Below are 21,493 nucleotides of genomic sequence, written 5' to 3' on the forward strand. Positions count from 1 at the left end.
CGTTTAGTCACTGCTGGATGGGGAAGGTCAGACCAGAGCAGCTGGGGGAGTGATTTGGGGGTAGGAGCAGCCTCCCCTACCCCTCCTCCTATGCCTGGTCATATGGCCAGGCCTGGAGAGCCAGACACACATGGAGCTCAGGTAAGTCCACTGGTCTGGGGCCTGGGATGGTTGAGTCTGTAAGCATGTTGGCACAGGGCTAGGCAGGTCAGAAAGAGATGGCAGATCGCCCTAGTCCTTCCTTGTTGATCGCACTCTTGTATGGAGAGCTAGGGAGTGGATTGCTGCTGGGGGTCCCAGAAAACCGGATTCCAGCCCTAGGCAAGTTAAGGTGTTGAACTAGAACCAAAGGGGAGGAGGGACTGGAGAGCGTGGTTCTCAGAGAGAAGGAAATAATGCCCCCCCCCAATCCTGCCCCAGTGATGTGCAGGCTAGAAGCCTTGATAGCTCTCCCTTCTCCCCTCCTTAGCTGTAGGGGCAGTTTCAAATTGATGGGTGAGATGTCAGGGAGGAGAGTCAGGGAGGGGGGGATATTACCTCATTGGCATGAGCACCAGTGCCAGCAGGTGCCCTGCCCCTAACCCTATCCACCCTTCTCATCTCTTTTATCTACACCTGAAGGGGCCATCAACTCATTACTTAATTGGGCAAGGGCTAGGGAGGGTGGAGCTTTCCTCCCGTTCCCACCTACTGTCAGAGGGGGAACCGTGGTTAGCCTGGGCTGGGCTGGGCTGGACTCCCAACTGCCTATCCTGGTAGTGGAGGCGGGGAGGGGAGGGAGATGGCCAGGAAGTCTTCCCTCGGCTCTGAGGAGCAAGGGACTCTGGGAGCTCTCAGCCCCGGAGCTGGCAGCACCGGGTCTGGGGCTTAGTTGTCCCCGACCTAGGGGCTGCTCCCTGATGCCGTGCAGCAGCTGGTAAAGCCTTTTTTCTATTCATCTCCCCCTTCCCCAACCCTCCATTCCCTGTGCTTTTCCCTTCTCTCTCCTCTGTCCCTCCGGCGCATGGTCCTGCACTGAGGAGTCAGGAAGTGGGGGTACAGTTTGGAGGCAGTGCCAGGCTTGGGGGTTGGGGGCAGTCACAAGCCATGAAGGAGGCTGGGTGAAGTTGGCATTTTCCAGTGTAAGGGAGGCAGGGACCTTTGGAGCCTGTTTGAAGCCTGGGCATAGTGGGAAGCTCTTTATTTTTAGAAGCTGGAGAAGTCACTTGGGAGGACAACTTGGGGCCCCAGCAGGATGACAGGAAGGATCCGAGTGCAGTGACACTGGCTGCTGGGACACTACCCTTGCATTTTACCCCATGCCTTCATTCCTTCCCACTCTTTTTAGAAGTATAACAGGAACGGGATGGGGGTCCTCATCCTGGGTCGCTTCTGTGACTGACCCTCTGGCCTGTCTTGTGATTCTTAGAATAATTTTTCTTGGACTCCAGGGTCCTTCAAGGTTCCTACTCCAAGCGCCTACCCAGCATTCTCAGGCTGATGCCTCCTCTAGTCCACCTGGGGCTCAGAGCTCTCTGAGAAGGATCCCTGATTTAGGACAAAAGGAGTAAAGTCCTCCCTAGAGGACAATGGGTGAGGTGGTCCCTTAGTGACTGGGACAGAGAGGTTAGTGGGTTTGGAGAGACTCCACCACTCAGAGATGCTGTCCTTACAGGTTTGGGGAGCTGGAGAAGGATGGAATGTGGGGCTGAGTCTCCCTGGCTCTGACTAACCGCCATTCACCATGCAGTGGCGAAGTCACTTGCCCTGGACCTCTTGGGGCAGAAATTTGAGGGATCCGTTTTGGCCACCAGGTGAGCAGAAAGTTGGGGGTTTTGTTCTTCAGTCTGGGAGATCTTCATGCTTGTCCCATCCATTCTGTAGGATCTGGAGGCTGCCCCCCCAAAAAAAAATAAAATAAAAGACCAGAGGCCTGAATCTCAAGGTCAGCTAGTCTTGACTCTGCCACTGATAAGTTGAATTATTTTGGACAAAATGTTTAATCTCTCTGGGCCTCACTTTCCTCATCTATAAAGGAAGGAAGTTGGACTATATAATCTCAGTAATCCCTTTCAATTCTGACATTCAACTTTGGTACCATTTAATTCAACAAGGCTCTTATGTTTGAGTCACTGGGCTAGGCAGCTGGAGATACAAAGGCCAAGATGAAACAGTGCCCAAAGACATTCTATTTTGGGGAAACAATAGGTGCACAGATAAGTAAATACAAAATAAATGTAAAGTACATACAAAGTAAGGGCAGCTAGGTGGTACAGTGGTTAGAGTGCTGGGCCTGGAGTCAGGAAGACTCATCTTCTTGATTCAAATCTAGCCTTGGTTATTTACTAGCTGTGTGACCCTGGGCAAGTCACTTAACCCTGTTTACCTCTGTTTCCTCACCTATAAGATGAGCTGGAGAAGGAAATGGCAAACACTCCAGTATCTCTGCCAAGAAAAACCCAAATGGGATCACAAAGTCAGACATGACTGAAAAACAACTGAACAACAACATACAAAGTAATTTTGGTGGGGGAAGGCACTAGTAGCTAGGGGATTCCTGATAGGCTTCTCATAGGAGGTGGCATCTGAGCTGAGCATTGAAGAAAGCTAGAGATTTTATGAAACTGTAGTGAAGAGACAGTGTATTCCAGGCATGGGAGGGCAGCCTAGGCAAAGGCATAGAGGTGGGAGATGGAACAGCAAGGAGTCCAGTTTAGTTAAAACACAGAATGAATAAAGAAGAGTAATAAGCTTGAAAAGGTAGGTGGGAGCCAGATAACAAAGGGCCAGCTGGAGGAGTTTTTATTTTATCGTTTCTTTTCTTTTTCTTTCTTTCTTTCTTTTTTTTTTTTTTTGCTAAGCAGTGGGGTTAAGTGACTTGCCCAGGGTCACACAGCTAGGAAGTGTCAAGTGTCTGAGGTCACATTTGAATTCAGGTCCTCCCGACTCCAGGGCTGGTGCTGTATCCACTGCGCTGCCTAGCTGCCCCTAAACACACTTATTTTGAACTTTATAGTTACCAAAAAACATGAACATTTCCATTTATAAGCAAGGACGGAAAAAAACGATTTCATATGCAGCCATGAATCTGCCATGTATGGCTTTGTTTGTTTGTTTTTAGGTAATTGGGGTTAAAGGACTTGCCCAGGGTCACAAGGCAAGTGTCTGAGGCTGAACTTGAACTCAGGTTCTTCTGACTCCAGGTGTGCCACTATATCTACTGTGTCACCTAGTTGCCCCATATAGCTTGGTTTTTAAATATTATACATCAGCCGTAACATGGTAGAATGAGCATTGCCCATCTTAATTGTCCTCTTTTGAACTTTCTTCCATGTATTTTTATGGGTTTCCTTAATGTTTTTTCCTCCATTTTTTCTTTGTATCACCATCATCTTTCCCTAAAGCACTCCCCTTCCTGCAATAAAAGCCCCCCCTCGTAACTGTCAACCCTGAAAACAAATGACCAAAGAGCCCACAGAGATCATGGGTAAAAATCCTTTATTCCATTGGAGGAGGGAAACTAGATAGATGTGCTGGGGTCTGCTCTGATACCAAGGAGACCTACTGCAGTGAGACTGAGCCTTGATACATATAGTAGTGGCTACGCATAGAGCTGTAGCTGTGGCAGAGACAATAATAGCAACGATGCAAGTTTGATTCATAGCAGGGCTTTGTGACCGGAATGTGGTTGAGACAAGCAAGTGCTTTTCCAAGCTTGGGGGCTACCTGGGGCTGGTATGCAACAATTTTGGGGTTTAGCTGCTGCAAAGTTCATCCGGAAGGTGAGTGCAAAGAATTTTTGTTATGCCAAGCTCAGGGCACAGCTTGCTTTCTGGGCCTTAGCTCTGGAAAACAAGGTGTCTCCTAATAGTAAAAAGAGGAGTGAAAAGAGAGGAGTGGTCTTCGCATGGGAATCCTGACATAAAAATAGTGAAAAAAAAAAGAAATTTACATTGTATGGGTGGATCTGAAATATGTATTTCCTTTTGTACCTCTAGTCATTACTCATTTGCCAAAAGATGGGAAGCATGCTTTATCCTATCTTCTGGCATTAAGACTGGTCATTACATTGACCAGAGTTTCCAAACCTTTCAAAGTTGTGCTTACAATGTCATAGTTAATTGTTCTCCTTGTTCTGCTCACTTCTCTCTGCATCAGTTCATACAGGTCTTTCCAGGTTTCTCTGAATCCATCCACTAGGGTGCTTGAGTAGTATCAGTTTGGCAGAGGTATGGAGGACAGTCTGGAGAAGGGAGTGATTCTAGGACCTAGGATCTCCTGTCTGAGTTTCCATTTCTCTGGGCCATTAAGGGATGTTGTTGGGTAGAATGGGATTAGGATTGGAGGGCTGTCTATGGCTTGGGTAAGAATAAAGTGTGATATTGTTTTCTACTTTTGCTCTTTGCAGAGCAAAGGAGATTCCTCCTCCACTGGAGTCAGCCCCTCGAAGCTCGCTCTTCTGATTTGCCCTTCAGGTTAGTTCTCAGGAAAAAGTCATCCCCACATTTCTCTCAATGCCTTGACTCTCCCTCCCACCTACTTTCAGGCTCCAATTCTATTTACTTGACTAACTCACTGCCTTTGTCTTTCTTTGCCCTAGTTCTTGTTATTTTAGCACTTATCCCTTCAAATCCCATCCTTCTAGTTCTTATTCTCTCAGCCCCTTAACTCCTCTCCCCATTACAGCATTTCTTTTCCTCCCAATTTCTTTTCTCTCTCTATCTCTGCACTATCAATTCCCCATCTTCCATCTTCTCTCTCCACACATACTGCAGTCCTTTTCTTTGGTTGGGAATGAAGGACCTCAGATCTTGTCTCATCCTTTCTTTGTTCCTAGGACTTTCATCCGACACCAAGGAAGTTCTGTTGGTGGCACAGCTCCCACAGGGAGGCATGGGCAGCTATTCCGAAGCATCCCAGCTACGGGTAAGTAATTGGTGATGTAGGTCAGTTTTCAGGAGACTACTCTGGTGGGGTACAAAGGAAGAAGGCTGTAATGTTAGCAGCATCTATCCATCCATCCATTCATTCATTCATTCAATAAAATGACTATTTGCAATGTTCTATGTGAGATACAATGGAGCATAAGACATGGTCCCTTCCCTCAGAGAACTTCCATTTTCTTTTTGTTTCCTTTTTTTAATTAATTTATTATGATTTATCAATAATCACTTCCATGAACTTTTGAGTTTAAAATTTTTCTTCCCCTCCCTCCCCACTTCCCTCCCCAAGACAGCACGCAATTTGATATAGGCTATACATATACATTCCTATTAAACATATTTTCACATTAGTGATGTTAGAACTTCCATTTTAATAGTGAGTGACATGTAAATAAATAAATATAATGCAAATAATACGGAGCTGAATTTGACAAATGCCATGAGAATAGTATAAACAAAGTGCTATGTGTCTAATGTGCCTGAAATACACCCTTCATTATTTCTCTTCCAGACCAAAAACCTTCAATGGCTCCCTACTAATGCAAGCCCTTGACCTGGGCCTTCATGTTAGTCCATGTTTATTCAGCATCTACTCTCTTCATGAGAGGTAGCCTTGTGTAGTGGTTGGGGGGCTGGACTTGGAGTTCTGAAGACATGGGCTCAGATCTGCCACTGACATACTAGCTGTTGACCATGGACAAGTCACTTGAGCTCTCAATGACCCAGGCAACTCTTCATGCCTATGAATTGCTGTTAAGTCACTAATCTGCACCAATCACAGTCATACAAAACCAAATGTTCTGTTTGACAAGTGTAAAGACTTAAGATTTGGAGATAAGAATTCATTGTTTGGTAAAAACTGTTGGGAAAACTGGAAAACAGTTAGGTAGAAACTGGGCATAGACCAATATCTTCCACCATTTACCAAGATAAGGTCAAAATGGATACATGACCTAGATATAAAGAGAAATTTTACAAAGTGAATAAGTTATTTTGACTATTATAAATACCCAAATTAACTATAAAAGACCTATGAAGAAAGATGCTATCTGCATCCAGAGAAAGAACTGATAAATAGAAGCATGTATATAATAATTTTACATACATATACCTATTCGTGTCTAATGGTAGCCATCCCTAGAGCGAGAAAAAATTTATGTGATAGTTTTGAAAGGAATAGCAAATTGTGCATAGTACATTTGCAGTTTCATGTACAATCATCTTTTTTTTTTTTGGTAAATTTTTAAATTTTCAACTTAAATACAAAATGAGAAAAGAAGAAAAAAAACATTGCCATGTACACAGAAGACCATAAGTGAGGATTCAATATAAAACAATACATTTCCATATCAAGAAAACCTATATAATAAAGACTACACATTGTTTTCAAAGCTGCCTAGCTTTTCTTTGCTTCCTTGTTCGGTTTCTTTTGTTCTTTGCTGTGCACTTTTTGCTTAATTTTCTCCCTTCCCTCCCCCACCACTGCTCTAAAGAAGGCTATAATTAAGCATGCATATATATACATATGCATAGGTATCTATAAACATACACATATATACACATATATACTCATACACATATGTGTAAGACCATACCATGCTTATTTCCTCCTATCGCTTGTTTCTCTGAAGGTGGATAGCATCTTCCATCATAAGTCTAAGTCTTTCCATGTTTTTCTAAATCAAACAGCTTTTCATTTCGTACACCACATAAATATTCCAACCCAATCACATCGTAACAGATTGTCTATGAAAGTTTTTTCCCACAATTTTCTGCATTCCTCCTATTCTTGGTTACATAAGTTTTATTTATACAAGAAAATTTTAATTTAAAATAATTGAAATTATCCTTTTTATACTTATAACAATCTTTTCTATTGTATTATATTATGGAAATGCTTGTTTTGTTCCATAAATTTATTATTTATTATATTATATAATTGCATAACATTATTATATTATAATTTATAATTTATTACATTATTTATAAATTAAATTGATTCCATATTTTCCATAATTACAAAATATTTAGTCCATAATTTATTCCATAAATTAAAAATAAAATAAAAAAGCACAACAAATATCAAACTGTATGTAAGGCACTGTGCTAGACCCAGGACATCTTAGACTCCTGACTAATTCCCTACTCCCCATCCTAGATGCCCCTTTCCTGATTCATCCTATAGTTCCCTTAATCTCCCTAGTTTTTCTCTTACCCACTGACACCTCTCATGACTTGGGTCTTTCAAGTCCTTCAGTGATCCACCCTGAATCCTCTTTCCTAGCTTGCTTGATTCTCCTACCAGGTCCAAGTACCTGTCCTGACTCCTAAGATATACTGGCACTCCTGACTCCTCATGGCACCTTCTTCCAGGTTCCCTGGTGCCTTTTCTATCTTTCCTGGCCATCTTTTCCCATCTCTTCACCAGAATCAGTCCATCGGTACCGCCGAAGCCTGGCTGAATGGTTCATTCGGTTGCCACGGGAGGAACGCCAGTTTGGGCCAACATTTTCTCTGGATACAGGCCATGTGGACCCCGTAATCCGTGAAAGCACCCCTGATGAGCTGTTGCGCCCACCTGCTGAACCCACCCTGGCACACCCACTTCCTCTGATGGAGCGCCGTCCACTGGCTCTGCCCCAGCTCTTTGACCCTGATGCATGTGGGCGACGGGTACAAATGGTGGTGTTGTATGGAACAGTGGGTACGGGCAAGAGCACCCTAGTTAGGAAAATGGTACTGGACTGGTGTCATGGGCGGCTGCCCAGCTTTGAGTTGGTCATTCCTTTCTCTTGTGAGGACCTGTCTGCCCCAGGTCCCACACCCATCTCCTTGTACCAAATGGTGACTCGCCGGTACCCCCATCTGAAAGAAGTGCTACCCCTGCTGGACAAGGCTGGGCCCCGGCTGCTGTTTGTGCTCCATGGCTTGGAGCGGCTGAATCTAGACTTCCGGATGGAGGGCACAGGGCTGCATGGTGATCCTGAAATGCCTGAGGTGCCCACCACCATCATTGTCAATCTGCTGCGCAAGTTCATGTTGCCCGAGGTAGGTGGTCACCACCCTTCCACCCTTCAAGTACCACAGCCACTAGGTGTCACTGTCCTTTACCTTCAGTCTTTGTGGTTTCTCTGGCCTTTGCCTCTCATATCCTAGCCCTCAGATCTATGATTTCCTCCCTCTTTCCTTTTTTGTCCTACTCTTTCCTGGGCACATCCATTTCACTCTTCCTCTCTGGGCACTTTCTGTTTCGAGTCCTTTGAACTGGAGGTTTGACAGAAAAAGAGAAGACAAGTGAAGAATAATGACAAACATGGTTTTTGAAAATTTTTTTTTCAATTATCAAGCATCTATTTTTTTTCTCCTTCCTACTCTCTTCTCCCATCCCCTTTACCTCCCACTGGGGAAAAAAAAAAGCCTCTGTAACAAATATACACAATCAAGCAAAAGAAATTCCCACTTTGACCATGTCCAGAAATGTGTATTTTGTTTTACCTCTTGAGTCTATTACCTCTTGGTGCTAAATATGTTGAAAAGTTGACCCAGTGCTCCGCATTTTCCTGGCTTAACCATTTGATGTCTTGCACAAGGGAACTCAGCCATGTGTAGGCTGAGTGGGGCTGACTAATTCAGTCTTACAACTAGATTGAGGGAGGTACAGAGTTGAAAGATTTTCTAAAGTATAACTTTCTCTGTAAAGAAAGGAGGATAGTACAATGTTTGGGCAGAGGGAGGGATAGTTAATTAGGCATAGTGACCAAGTTGTGACTGAAACATTCTGGGAATGAGTACTGTAAGTTAAGTAAGTATTTTCCATTGTTTTGCTTAGAAACAGCCTTCTTTCCCATGGGAATGCATTTTTCAATGGTTCCTTCAGATTATCAATACCCACTCTACCCATAGACCTTTATAGCTTTGTCAGTTTTACTGTGAGCCTAACAAAAGAAAAGGTATAGGGTCCTAACTCCAAAATGTTTGTGTAATCTTATTACATTGTGTTATGACCTATCGGATGGTATAGTGTTGTGATCTTAGGCTAACCCTCTTCTTTGGACTGCACTTTCATCATCTTTAAATGAGGCATTTGCTTTAATGAGGCATAAGTGTTAAGGTCTAAAGGTAGACAGAACTCCTGAGTTCATAGGAAATAGAAGGAGGAGGTAAAGAAACCGAATGGCTGAGTTCCGTTGTCATCCTTTGTCCCTCTGCCCTCTCTTTAGGCTAGCATCCTGGTAACCACTCGGGCCTCTGCAGTTGGCCGCATCCCCAGCAAGTACGTGGGTCGCTATGGGGAGATCTGTGGCTTCTCTGACACCAACCTGCAGAAACTGTACTTCCAGCTCCGTCTCAACCAGCCTGACTGTGGACACAGTGCAAATGGAGTGGGCACCCCCATCACCCCAGCTCAGAGGGACAACCTGGTGGAAATGCTTTCCCGAAATCTAGAGGGACACCACCAGATCGCTACTGCCTGCTTCTTGCCCTCCTACTGCTGGCTGGTGTGTGCCACCTTATACTTCCTCCATGTATCCACACCTGTTGGGCAGACCCTGACTGGCATCTATACCAGTTTCCTGAGACTCAACTTTAGTGGGGAGATACTAGACAGCACTGATCCCTCTCGGACATCACTGATGGCTTACGCTGCTCGCACCATGGGTAAATTGGCCTATGAGGGTGTGGCATCTCGGAAAACCTACTTCTCTGAGAAGGATGTCCGAGAATGTCTGGAGTCTGGGGTGAAGACAGAAGAAGAGTTTCAGTTGCTGCACGTCTTCCGCCGAGATGCCCTGCGGTTTTTCTTGGCACCTTGTGTGGAGTCAGGGAAGCATGGCACTTTTGTGTTCACAGTACCTGCCATGCAGGAGTACCTAGCTGCCCTATATATCGTGTTGGGTGAACGCAAGACAGCCTGGCAGCGAGTGGACAAGGAGGCGGCAGAGCTGGTGGGCCGAGTGGGTGAGGATGTTAGCCTGGTGCTTAGTATCATAACCAAGCTGCTGCCCCTTCGGGTGCTGCCCCTGCTTTTCAACCTACTCAAGGTAACAGCTCTGTCCTCCCACCCCACCATCCCTCCTCTCTGTAGGACCCTAACCTTACATCATATCCTTAAGGGAAATAGTGCTCTAGGTAGCCAGACTTGATTTCTTAAGGAGGTAGGAGAGGAAAAGGAAGAACGGAAGGGAAGAAGGAACCCATGAAAGATTTTATTATAGTTGTCTATCACCTAGAAAAAGGAATAATTGAATATAAATTCATTTTACCCCTAAATTTCATAAAATGCCCTCTTTTTTTGGGGAGGGGGTTGAGGCAGTTGGGGTTAAATGACTTGCCCAGAGTCACACAGTTAGTAAGTTTCTGAGGTCACATTTGAACTCAGGTTATCCTGACTCTATGGCTGGTGCTCTATCCACTGCACCACCTAGCTGCCCAAGACACCCTCTTTTCTCACAGCTATGCTCTAATAGGTCCCATTTTCTATCATACCCTCTCTAACCAGGAATGAAAATTTGTTTTTTATCACTATAACTTACTTTATTTGACAAAGTTGGTAGCTATTTAGAAGTGGCCCCAGGAAAAAAAAAAAAAGAAGTGGCCCCAGAGTAGATGGGAAGATTATTTGATTTAGAAACAGGATTTTGATTCAAATCCTAGCTCTGATACTTATTAGCTGATGAATCCAGACAAGTCTCAGTTTCCTCTTCAGTAAAATGAAGAGGCTGGACTAAGGACATTTTTTTGCTATAAATGATCCAAGGGTCAGTTCTGAATAGGACCCAAGCTCCAAATGGACCCTGGACACATGGAAAAGAGGTAAAAGGGAACAATATTGCTGGGGAAGAAGGATTAGAGGGTGAAGCAGGTGAGGTTGTAGAATGATTCAGTTTGGGAAAGAGAAGGTAGAGGGTAAGAACTTCCATAACTTCTGTAAATAGGATTAATGTAAAATCTGAGAGATTTTTCACCTAGGAGAAAAAATTGCACTATGATGGTAGTGGGAGGGAGTGAGGGTAGATTTTAGGAGGGACTGGTTTCCAATAGCACTCTGTTTCCTAGAAATCATTAAACAAATATGTCTATGTAGAGGATACGAAATATAAGATATGTTTTTTCCTTGAAGACACTTATGACCTGGTTGGGTAGAGAAGACATTTAAGTCAAAGAACTACTTACAGTATGTAGAGCAATTTGTTGGAAACTATCAGAAACCCAGAGTTTAGGTAAGACATGGTTTCTGTTCTCCTAAGAGCTTGCAGTCAGGTAGAGAGATATGCACAGATATTTCATAGGGCCATGAGAGTAGTATAAACAAGATGCTCTATGACTAATGTTCCTTAAATACATCCTTTATCATTTCACTGTCTGGACTGATAAAGTCATTCCCTTGAGTGAGATAAAACCCCTCAGTGACTCCCCACAGACACCAAGCCACATCCCTCTGCCTGGTCTTCATGTCCAGAAGCAATCGTGGAGAAGAAAAGATGGAGGGGAACAAATCTTTGAGGGACTCTTCTGTGCAAGAGGCATTAGACTCCTTCTGTTTGGCCCCAGAGGGCACAGCTTTGAGCAGCGGGTAGAAGGGGCAAAGAGGTAGCTGTTAGCGCCAGAACCCAGATTTTCATAATCTAAGGCCGTTGCTCTTCCTGCTACACCATATAGCACAAACTAATACAAAAAACAGAGGTGATGTACTGGGGGGTACAAAATAAAACGTGTGGGTGGGAAGCTAAATAACAACATAAAACTATATACCTAACACAGAAGAGATGTCACAAAATGGCTCATGATAGAATATAGAATCAGTATGAACAAGGAGTTCAGAGAAGGGAGGGAGAGATGTGGAAGGGCTGGAGTTATTACAGAAGGCTCAACCAGCCATTCCCTTGCTTCTCTTTTCAGGTTGTGCCTCGGGTATTTGGACGATGGGCAGGCAAAAGTCGAGAAGCAGTGGCCCAGGCCATGGTCCTGGAGATGTTTCGGGAGGAAGACTACTACAACGATGATGTGCTGGACCAGTTGGGAGCCAGCATCCTGGGGGTAGAGGGTCCCCGGCGCCATCCCGACGAGCCTCCTGATGATGAGGTTTTCGAACTCTTCCCCATGTTCATGGGTGGACTGCTTTCCTCCCGGAATCGTGTAGTGCTGGCCCAGCTGGGCTGTCCTATCAAGAACATGGATGCCCTGGAAAATGCCCAGGCCATTAAGAAGAAGTTGGTGAAGTTGGGCCGTCAAGGCCTGCCTCCTTCAGAGCTTCTGGATCACCTGTTCTTCCACTATGAGTTTCAGAACCAGCACTTCTCGGCCGAGGTGCTCAGCTCCCTGCATCAGCTCAACTTGGCAGGTGTGCGTATGACGCCCCTTAAATGCTCTGTGGTGGCGTCGGTACTGGGCAGTGGTACACACACCCTGGATGAAGTCAACTTGGCCTCCTGCCAGCTGGACCCTGCTGGACTGCGCACACTCATGCCTGTCTTCTTGCGTGCCCAGAAGCTTGGGTGAGAAACTGCTGGGCTTCCTTGGCGCTACCCAACCTGGCAGAGAATTGCCAGGCAAGAGGAGAGACCGTCCAGTACAGGGGATGAAGGGAAGAAAAAAGTAGTAACTGACTGGGTTCAAATCCTGTCTCTTCCATTTGTTACCTCTATGACCTTTGTCGGGTAATTTTTCTCCAGACGTCAGTTTCCGCATCTGTAAAATGAGGATGTTGGCCTGGATGATCTCTAAGGTCCCTTCCAGATGACTGGGATTGTTGGGAGTGAGGGTGGGAAAGACAGAAGAAAATTTTAGGAAGAATCTTAAATATTGAAGAGGGATGTTGGGGAAGCAGAGGAGTGAAAGCTGAACTGGGGAAGTCAGACTGACTGAGGAGATGAGAATAGGATGGGAGGAAATGTCAGGTAGAAGGCCAAAGATGGAGTGATGGGGAAGGTGAATGCTGTCCCTTCTGATGCTCCCCACCCCTGTGCCTCCCCTCCTTCTCGTGTTCACTGGGCCCCCTCTCTCTACTCTAGCCTGCAGTTGAACAATCTGGGCCCTGAAGCCTGTAAGGACATCCAAGACCTCCTTCTGCATGACCAGTGCCAAGTCACCACCCTTCGGTGAGTGTGTTGAGGTTTCCTAAGAGGCTGTGGGAAGGCTGGCTTTCTCTGGGCCCTGTTTCCTGGTCCCCTCCCCTTCAATTCCTTGAGGATAGGGATTTTGTCAACATTCAACAGACATTTATTAAATGCCTGCTAGGTGCTGAATACAAAGATTAAAATAGCCCATTTATAGAGCGCTGTAGGGTCTACAGCATGTTTTCTCACAATTTTCTGTGTAGCTGGTACAAGTATCATCTCTATTTAACAAATAAGGAAGCCTGAGGTCAAGAAAGGAGAAGAGAGGGGGCAGCTAGGTGGCGCAGTTGGATAGAGCTCTGGCCTTGGAGTCAGGAGGGCCTGAGTTCAAATCCAGCCTCAGACACTTGACTCTAGCTGTATGACCCTGGGCAAGTCACTTAACCCCATTGCCTGTCCCCCCAAAAAAATTAAGAAAGGAGAAGAGGCCAGTCTAGGGTCAAATTCACATCCATAATAGTCCAAATAAATATAATGTATATAATTAGGGATGCAATGGGGTACAGTGGGAAGAACAATGGATTTGGAGTCATGGGCCTGGGGGCCATATCCAGGCTCAGCTGCTTAAAGTCTTCTGATGTTACATAAAGTCACTACACCTCGATGGGTCTCAATTTCCAAGTCCATAAAATGAGGTAATTGTGCTTGTTGACTTCTCTTTTTTTTTTTTTGGCTAGCCAATGGGGTTAAGTGACTTGTCCAGGATCACACAGCTAGTAAGTGTCAAGTGTCTGAGCCTGGATTTGAACTCAGGTCCTCCCGACTCCAGGGCTGGTGCTGTATCCCCTGCACCACCTAGCTGACCCTGCTTGTTGACTTCTAAGGTGTCTTTGAGGTTTAAATCTGTGATATAAGAGTAGAGAGTGATGGAGGTGAAGGAAAGAACGAGGCTATTGCCCTAGGAAAATCTGAGAATGGAAAGAACACTTTCAGCTAAGGAGATCAAAGAATGGTGTCTTAAACTAATTTATGTGCCCTACATCATCCTTAGGAAAAGGTCAGTGGGTTAATTGCCCATGCTTTAGTTGTGTGGAGGCAGTGGTGGTGGGGAAAGAGAACTTGTCAGAGGAGAAGGTGTCATCTTAAGGTGGAGACTGTGCTAAAAAACAGACATGAGGGGCTCCTACATATGGCTGGCGGATTGGGTGAAATGACTAAGGAGAGAAAGGTTCAAGCTTCTGAGCATATTGATTTATTAAGCAATACATGCCAATTACATAACAAATCAGGACCAAGCCTCCTCACCTTTGGCACTAGACCCCAAATACAGGCAGAAACAAATTTTTATTAAAGATTCATTAATTTATTTATTTTTAGTTTTCAACATTTACATTTACAAGATTTTGAGTTCCACATTTTCTCCCCATCTCGTCCCTCCCCCCACCCCAAGATGGCATGCATTCTAAATACCCTTTCCCCTAATCTGACTTCCCTTCTTTTCCCCTCCCTTCTCTTATCCCCTTCCCCTTCTATTTTCCTGTAGGGCAGGATAGATTTCTATACCCTATTGCCTGTATATCTTATTTCCCAGTTGCATATGAAAACAATTTTTTAACATTTGTTTTTAAAACTTTGGGTTCCAAATTTTCTCCCTTCCTCTCTCCCCACTCATCTTCATTGAGAAGGCAAGCAACTCAATACAGGTTATACTTGTGTAGTCATGCAAAATACTTCCATAGTAGTCATGCTGTGGAAAACTAACTATCCTGCCCTCCCCCCCATTTATTCTATTCTCTTTTTTTTAAGCATCAAAAGAAAACAATTAACAGAATATAAACCAGGATACAAGATTAGGTAATATGATTTCTAATTGGAGGAAAGATTAGGGGCTTTCTGAATCGGGTGGAGAAGAGCAAACAGGAGCAATTCTCTGAAATCAGAAAAGAGATATCTCACTCTCCCCCCTTTCCCCTAAGTGTCTGTATTCAATCAAAGGAACAAGGAAACTGGAACTGATTGATCAGTATGGAGCCAGTTTTCAGATAAGACATATGGGTTGCTCGAGATGTAGAATTGTGAGAAAATTCCTTGCATCAATCTTTGGATCTGACTGGGTTTCTGGTCAGCATAACCTAGGTCCTTAGTTAAGGGTCTCTAAGCAACAAGTAGAGGTGGTCCAGTTTCCCAGCCATGTAGGGCTTGGTTCAAACAATGCAATAAAGTTTTTTCACAAGACAGAAATTGGACTAGACCCATAATTGAATAGAAAGGGAAGTGAGTTAGCTCCAAAATTAAGTCACAAAATGGAGTCAGTGTGGTTCACTTAACACCCACAATTCCCTCAATTCCCCTGCTTTGATTCTTTGGAGAGGGGCCGGCTACCTATCCCATGCATCACCTATAAGCCAAATCTATCAGGTTTTCATATATTCATAATCAGTATTACATGAGTCAGGCTACAGATCAACTACTTTAAGGGTTTGCAATGGACTAATTTTGAGAGGGGAGATTTACATGTCATCAAGGTAACCAAGAAAACCCAGAAAACATAAATACCACAAAACAAAAGGCCAAAGAAATACTGCAATAATCATCAATATTCAATAACATCAAGCTCCCTTTGTCATAGTAACTCATTCCCACTCTCTATTTAATCAGTGCATTTTGACATCTTGAGTCCCAGATGTCCCATGTAGTCATCTGGTCCTTGGAAAATCTTCTCTTGGACATTCTAGAATAGGCCTCATTCTCAGGGCAGCTCTGAAGTGGGCTCTGCTTCTCTGGTTCCAAATCACTTGTAGAGATTCTTAGGTAATTCAGCTAAAACTTACCAGTAACAAGACTCAGTATAATTTTGTACAACCTCTTAAATTTAGTTTTCCAATAACTAGTTCATGTGGTAAAAACCAGTTCAAGCCTCATGGAGCTAATCCTATTAACAACAGAGCTATAAGGAGAACATCAAATCAGGAACCTATAATTCATCTGAGACTTTAGAGAATTTCAGTTTTTATATAACACTTCTCCCTTTACCTACACCCTGTACCTTACTTAAGAATCTAAAAAAAAAAATTCATGAGGGTCTGACTTGCAAAATAAACCCTTCTGTCTTTTAAAATTATCAGACCAATACTTTAAAAATGGGAAAATAATTTCACTATCTTTACAACTAACAATGCAATTTTTTAATGTAAAATCCTTAATCTAATTTTGAGAACTTGTTGCTAAATCATAAACAAAGCCTAAATTTCCCCACTAGGTATATTTGGAAGTTAATCATATACATATAGTTCTTAGAGAAATCTTGTTGCTTTCTCAAAATTTACTATTCCATTTAATTGGAAAACTTTTAGCCTTGTCTTATTATTTTGTCTAATTCCCCCATAAGAGGATATCATCCCTATATTATAATTTGACCACAAATATAGATTAAAATTATGGTTTTTTTCATACTTGCATTCTATTATAGTAACTCAGAGATGCTCCAGTATCAATCTATTAATGAATAGATTTAGTATTGTACCTACAAAACTTCTACTACTTACCTGCCCTGATTAAAGAAATTTGCTATGAAAGAAAGAGGAGAGACATAATTATAAAATGTCGAGACTGTTCCCTCAAGGGCACAGACTAACCTGACATACCATAACAATGGAAAAATTCCTTTAGTACAAGTCATATGTGACAGCCAATCATGTAGTAAGGCTCCACATTTTTCACAAGGTATCAAAAGCCAGGTTCAGGATTAACCATGTAGGGAAATTTCCTGTTCAGAAAGGAAATATCACAATGGGGAAACTGAATCAAGAAGATTCTTCCTCAGGCCATAACAAGTTAGTTTCCTCAGCTTTTCTCAGGGACTGACATCCACGTGTTATAGTTCTCAGACTTCAGTTGATGTCATTTTCTACTGTTGGCTTCATGATAATTCAGACAACCTTCCCTGTAATCAAAACTCAAAACAAAATTAAAGTCCCAAGAAATTTTCCCACAAATAGCAAAATTTTGCTAATCACAACTTTGGACTAAATACTATTAATTTTTTCATGTTCCCCTAACATTTACATTTCATTTATCCTTTACCTATACATTAAAACTAACCACATTCTGGGGCTTCAAATATACAATAAATACCTGATAGTTAACTTATATTAATGTGTTGAAGTTACATGTTTAAACCACCTATATGTTTTCATAATTTTTATAAGTGATAGCCAAAAATTTTCAAATGAAAACTCACTATTGTAGTAAACTTGTAAATTCCTTCATTTTGACAAGGAATGGGAGAAGGGATCCTATTTTCTCAGTTCTATGTTCTTAAACTTCAGTACCTTAGAATTTTACAACTGCAATTAGTAGGGCTGATAAGATTTTTATGACCTGCCTGAATACAAAGTATTAAGGGACCTCACAGGTAAGGATATCTTAAAGAGTCTATGAAACTTTTTCTTTTCTCCAAACAGTAAATTATTAACATTATTATTGTTGTTATAATCATTATCTGTTATTTTATTTTATTTTATGTTGGAAATAATACTTTGTTTTTTCCAGATAGTCTTCAACATTCATTTTTTTTATGGAAAATTTTATATCTTTTCTTTTTCTTTTTTTTAATTAATTAATTTTTAGTTTTCTACAATCACTTCCATAAGATTTTGAGTTTTAAATTTTCTCCCCCTCCCTCCTCACCTCCTTCACCAAGACAGCATGCAATCTGATGTAGGCTCTACGTATACATTCCTATTAAACATATTTTCACATTAGTCATGTTGTAAGGAAGAATTAGAACCAATAGAAGGAACCACAAGAAAGAAGAAACAAAACAAAACAGAAAAAAAAAAAGAGCAAATAATATGCTTCGATCTGCATTTAAACTCCATAGTTCTTTCTCTCAATGTGGATAGCATTTTCTATCATGAGACTTTTGAAGATGTCTTAGATCCTTGCATTGCTGAGAAGGGCTAAGTCTATCAAAGTTAGTCATCACATAATGTGGCTGTTATTATGTACAATGTTGTCCTGGTCCTGCTCACTTTACTCAGCATCAGACCATACAAGTCTTTCCAGGTTTTTCTGAAGCCCACCTGCTCATCATTTCTTATAGCACAATAATATTCCATTTTACATTCATATGTCACAACTTGTTGAGCCATTCCCCAATTGATGGGCATCCCCTCCATTTCCAATTCTTTGCCACCACAGACAGAGCTGCTATAAATATTTTTGCACTTGTGGGTCCTTTTCACATTTGTATGATCTCTTTGGGATATGGCCCTAGGAGTGCTATTGCTGGGTCAAAGAGTATGCACATTTTTATCGCCCTTTGGGCATAGTTCCAAATTGCTCTCCAAAGTATATAAATGACTATAATATATAAATACATAAAGGACTATAGATAGCTTTAATTTCTTCATCTGAAAACTGCCTATTCATATTCTCTGATCATTTATCAATTGGGGAATGACTTGTATTCTTATAAATTTAACTTAGTTCTCTATATGTTTTAGAAATGAGGCCCTTATCAGAGATACTGTCAACATTCATTTTTTATAAAATTTTAAGTTCCAAATTTTTTCTCCTTCCTTCCCTTCCATTCCTTCTCCTCAAGATGGCAAGCAATCTGATATAGGTTATACATGTGCAATCATGTAAATATATTTCCACATTAGTCATATTGTGAAAGAAGAAACAGAACAAAAGGGAAAAGCCATGAAAAACCAAAAATAGAAAAAGCAAGAATAGTAAGCTTTGATCTACATTTAGATTCCATAGTTCTTTCTCTGGATAGCATTTTTTTTTTATCATGAGTCTTTTGGAATTGTCTTGGATTATTGTATTGCTGAGAAGAGCTAAGTCAATCATAGGTGATCATTGTACAATGTTGCTGTGAACAATGAACAATGTTCTTCTGGTTCTGCTCACTTCACTCAGCATTAGCTCATGTTTTTTCAGATTTTTCTGAAATTTGCCTGTTCATCATTTCTTATTGCACTGTAGCTTTTCATTATATTCATATACCACAACTTGTTCAGCCATTCATCAGTTGATGAGTATCCCCTTAATTTTCAATTCTTTGCCACCACATAGAGAGCTGTTATAAATATTTTTGTACATGTGGGTCCTTTTCCCATTTTTATGATCTCTTTGGAATACAGACTTAGCAGTGGTACTGTTGAATCAAAGGGTATGCATGGATTGCCTTTTGGGCATAGTTCCAAATTGTTCTCCAGAATGGTTGGGTCAATTCACAACTCTACCGACAATGCATTAATGTCCCAATTTTCCCACATCTCCAACATTTATCATTTTCCTTTTCTGTCATATTAGCCAATCCGATAGATGTGAGGTGGTAACTCAGAGTTGTTTTAATTTACATTTCTCTAATCAATAGCAATCTAGAACTTTTTTTTCATATGACTATAGATAGGTTTAATTTCTTCCTCTTAAAACTGCCTCTTCATATCCTTTGCCCATTTATCAGTTGGGGAATGAGTTGTATTCTTATAAATTTGATTCAATTCTCTATATATTTTAGAAATGAGGCCTTTATCAGAAACATTGGCTGTAAAAATTGTTTCCCATCTTTCTGTTTTCCTTCTTATCTTGGTTGCATTGGTTTTATCTGTGCAAAACCTTTTTAATTTAATGTAATCAAAATGATCCATTTTGCATTTCATAATGTTCCCTCTCTTGTTTGGTCATAAATTCTTCCCTTCTCCATAGATCTGGTGGGGAAACTATTCCTTGCTTGCCTAATTTGCTTATGGTATCACCCTTTATGTCTAAATCATGTACCCATTTTGATCTTATGTTGGTACAGGGTGTGAGATGTTGGTCTCTGCCCAGCTTCTGCCATACTGTTTTCCAGTTTTCCCAGTAGTTTTTGTCAAATAGTGAGTTCTTATCCCAGAAGCTGGAGTCTTTGGGTTTGTCAAACGGTAGGTTACCGTAGTCAATGACTACTGTGTCTTGTGTACCTAATCTATTCCACTGATCTACCATTCTATTTCTAAGACAGTACAAAACAGTTTTGATGATTGCTACTTTATAATATAGTTTTAGATCTGGTATGGCCAGGTCACCTTCCTTTGCATTTTTAAAAATTAATTCCTGTGATATTCTTGACCTTTTGCTCTTCCAGATGAATTTTGTTATTACTTTCTTCTAACTCTAAAATAATTTTTGGTAGTTTGATTGGTATGGCACTGAATAAGTAAATTAATTTATATAGAATTGTCATTTTTATTATATTACCTCAGCCTACCCGTGAGCAACTGATATCTTTCCAATTGTTTAGATTTGACTTTATATGTGTGAAAAGTGTTTTGTAATTGTGTTCACATAGTTTGTGGATTTGTCTTGTCAAGTATGCTCCCAAATATTTTATATTGTCTATAGTTATTTTAAATGGAATTTTCTTTCTCTTTCTTGCTGCTGGGCTTTGTTGGTAATATATAGAAATGCTGATGATTTACTTCATATCCTAAGATTTTGCTAAAGTTATTAATTATTTAAAGTAGTTTTTTAGTTGATTCTCTAGGATTCTCTAAATATACCATCATATCATCTACAAAGAGTGATAGTTTTGTTTCCTCATTGTCTATTCTAATTCCTTCAATTTCTTTTTCTTCTCTTATTGCTAAAGCTAACATTTTTAATACAATATTGAAAAGAAGAGGAAATAAAATAGTTAAATACCCTATATTAGGAAAGGAAATTGGACAAGGCATCGGTGAACTCCCTAAGAAAAAATCTCCAGGGCCAGATGAATCTACAAGTGAATGCTACCAAATTCCAATACTATATAAACTATTTGGAAAAATAGGTGAAGAAGGGTTCCTCCCAAATTCTTTTTATGACATAAATATAGTGCTGATACATAAATCACACTAAAACAATTGCTCTATCAATCTTCATGGAAAAATTCATCTAAGTGCTTTTAATCCCTGAAGCTTTTAATTTAATTTAGAATTTAATTTAATTCTTATTTTTCCTTAATTTAATTCTTTTTTCTTTATTTAATTTCTTTCTTATTTTTCCTTAAAATGAATTCTACAGAGTGGTACCTCAAAACTCACTAAGATATTTCCAAATATGCTAAGTTTCTCCTAAGTGCCTTATCAGATAGGACAAAGAGAAGGGGAGGAGTTCCTAGAGTTACCCAAATTCAGGAGTTCTCCCTTGCAATCTTAAAATGATTAATCTCCAAACTCCTTAATGACTGATTTCCAGTCTCCTTAATCTCCAAACCTCAAAAATCTACTAAGAGGTTTTTTAGCAGTTACCATAATTTGAAATCTCTAATTTATTTATAATGACACAAATTCCTACAAACCAGGAACAAGTTTTCCTTTCTTTGATTATCTGATTTTATTTTTGTGATCCCAATGTGCCTAAGGCTGAAATGACAGAGAGAAAAGTATTTTACTTAAAACCTTATCTCCTGGTGAAGGACTAAAATGGGAGTTAGTCTTGCTTACTGGGACAGAGTTTGGCATCAGATTACCGAAAGTG

General features: G+C 41.2%; 1 protein-coding gene across 2 annotated transcripts in view; it reads left to right on the top strand.

The window, feature by feature from the left end:
* The first annotated feature begins 800 nt into the window (after window positions 1–800).
* Window positions 801–21,493, top strand: part of NLRX1 (NLR family member X1) — a 29,677-nt gene continuing 8,984 nt past the window's right edge. For both annotated transcript variants that reach the window (XM_078146892.1, XM_020984827.2), the window contains exons 1-8: window positions 801–916; window positions 1,655–1,793; window positions 4,388–4,454; window positions 4,817–4,905; window positions 7,351–7,970; window positions 9,143–9,964; window positions 11,823–12,418; window positions 12,935–13,021. In XM_078146892.1, the coding sequence (XP_078003018.1) occupies window positions 1,724–1,793; window positions 4,388–4,454; window positions 4,817–4,905; window positions 7,351–7,970; window positions 9,143–9,964; window positions 11,823–12,418; window positions 12,935–13,021 (2,351 nt within the window). In that variant the 5' untranslated portion in view covers window positions 801–916; window positions 1,655–1,723. The remainder of the gene's footprint in view (window positions 917–1,654; window positions 1,794–4,387; window positions 4,455–4,816; window positions 4,906–7,350; window positions 7,971–9,142; window positions 9,965–11,822; window positions 12,419–12,934; window positions 13,022–21,493) is intronic.

Source organism: Phascolarctos cinereus, unplaced genomic scaffold (assembly GCF_003287225.1).
Source record: "Phascolarctos cinereus isolate Bilbo 61053 unplaced genomic scaffold, phaCin_HiC Scaffold_726;HRSCAF=1367, whole genome shotgun sequence".
Lineage (NCBI taxonomy): Eukaryota > Metazoa > Chordata > Mammalia > Diprotodontia > Phascolarctidae > Phascolarctos > Phascolarctos cinereus.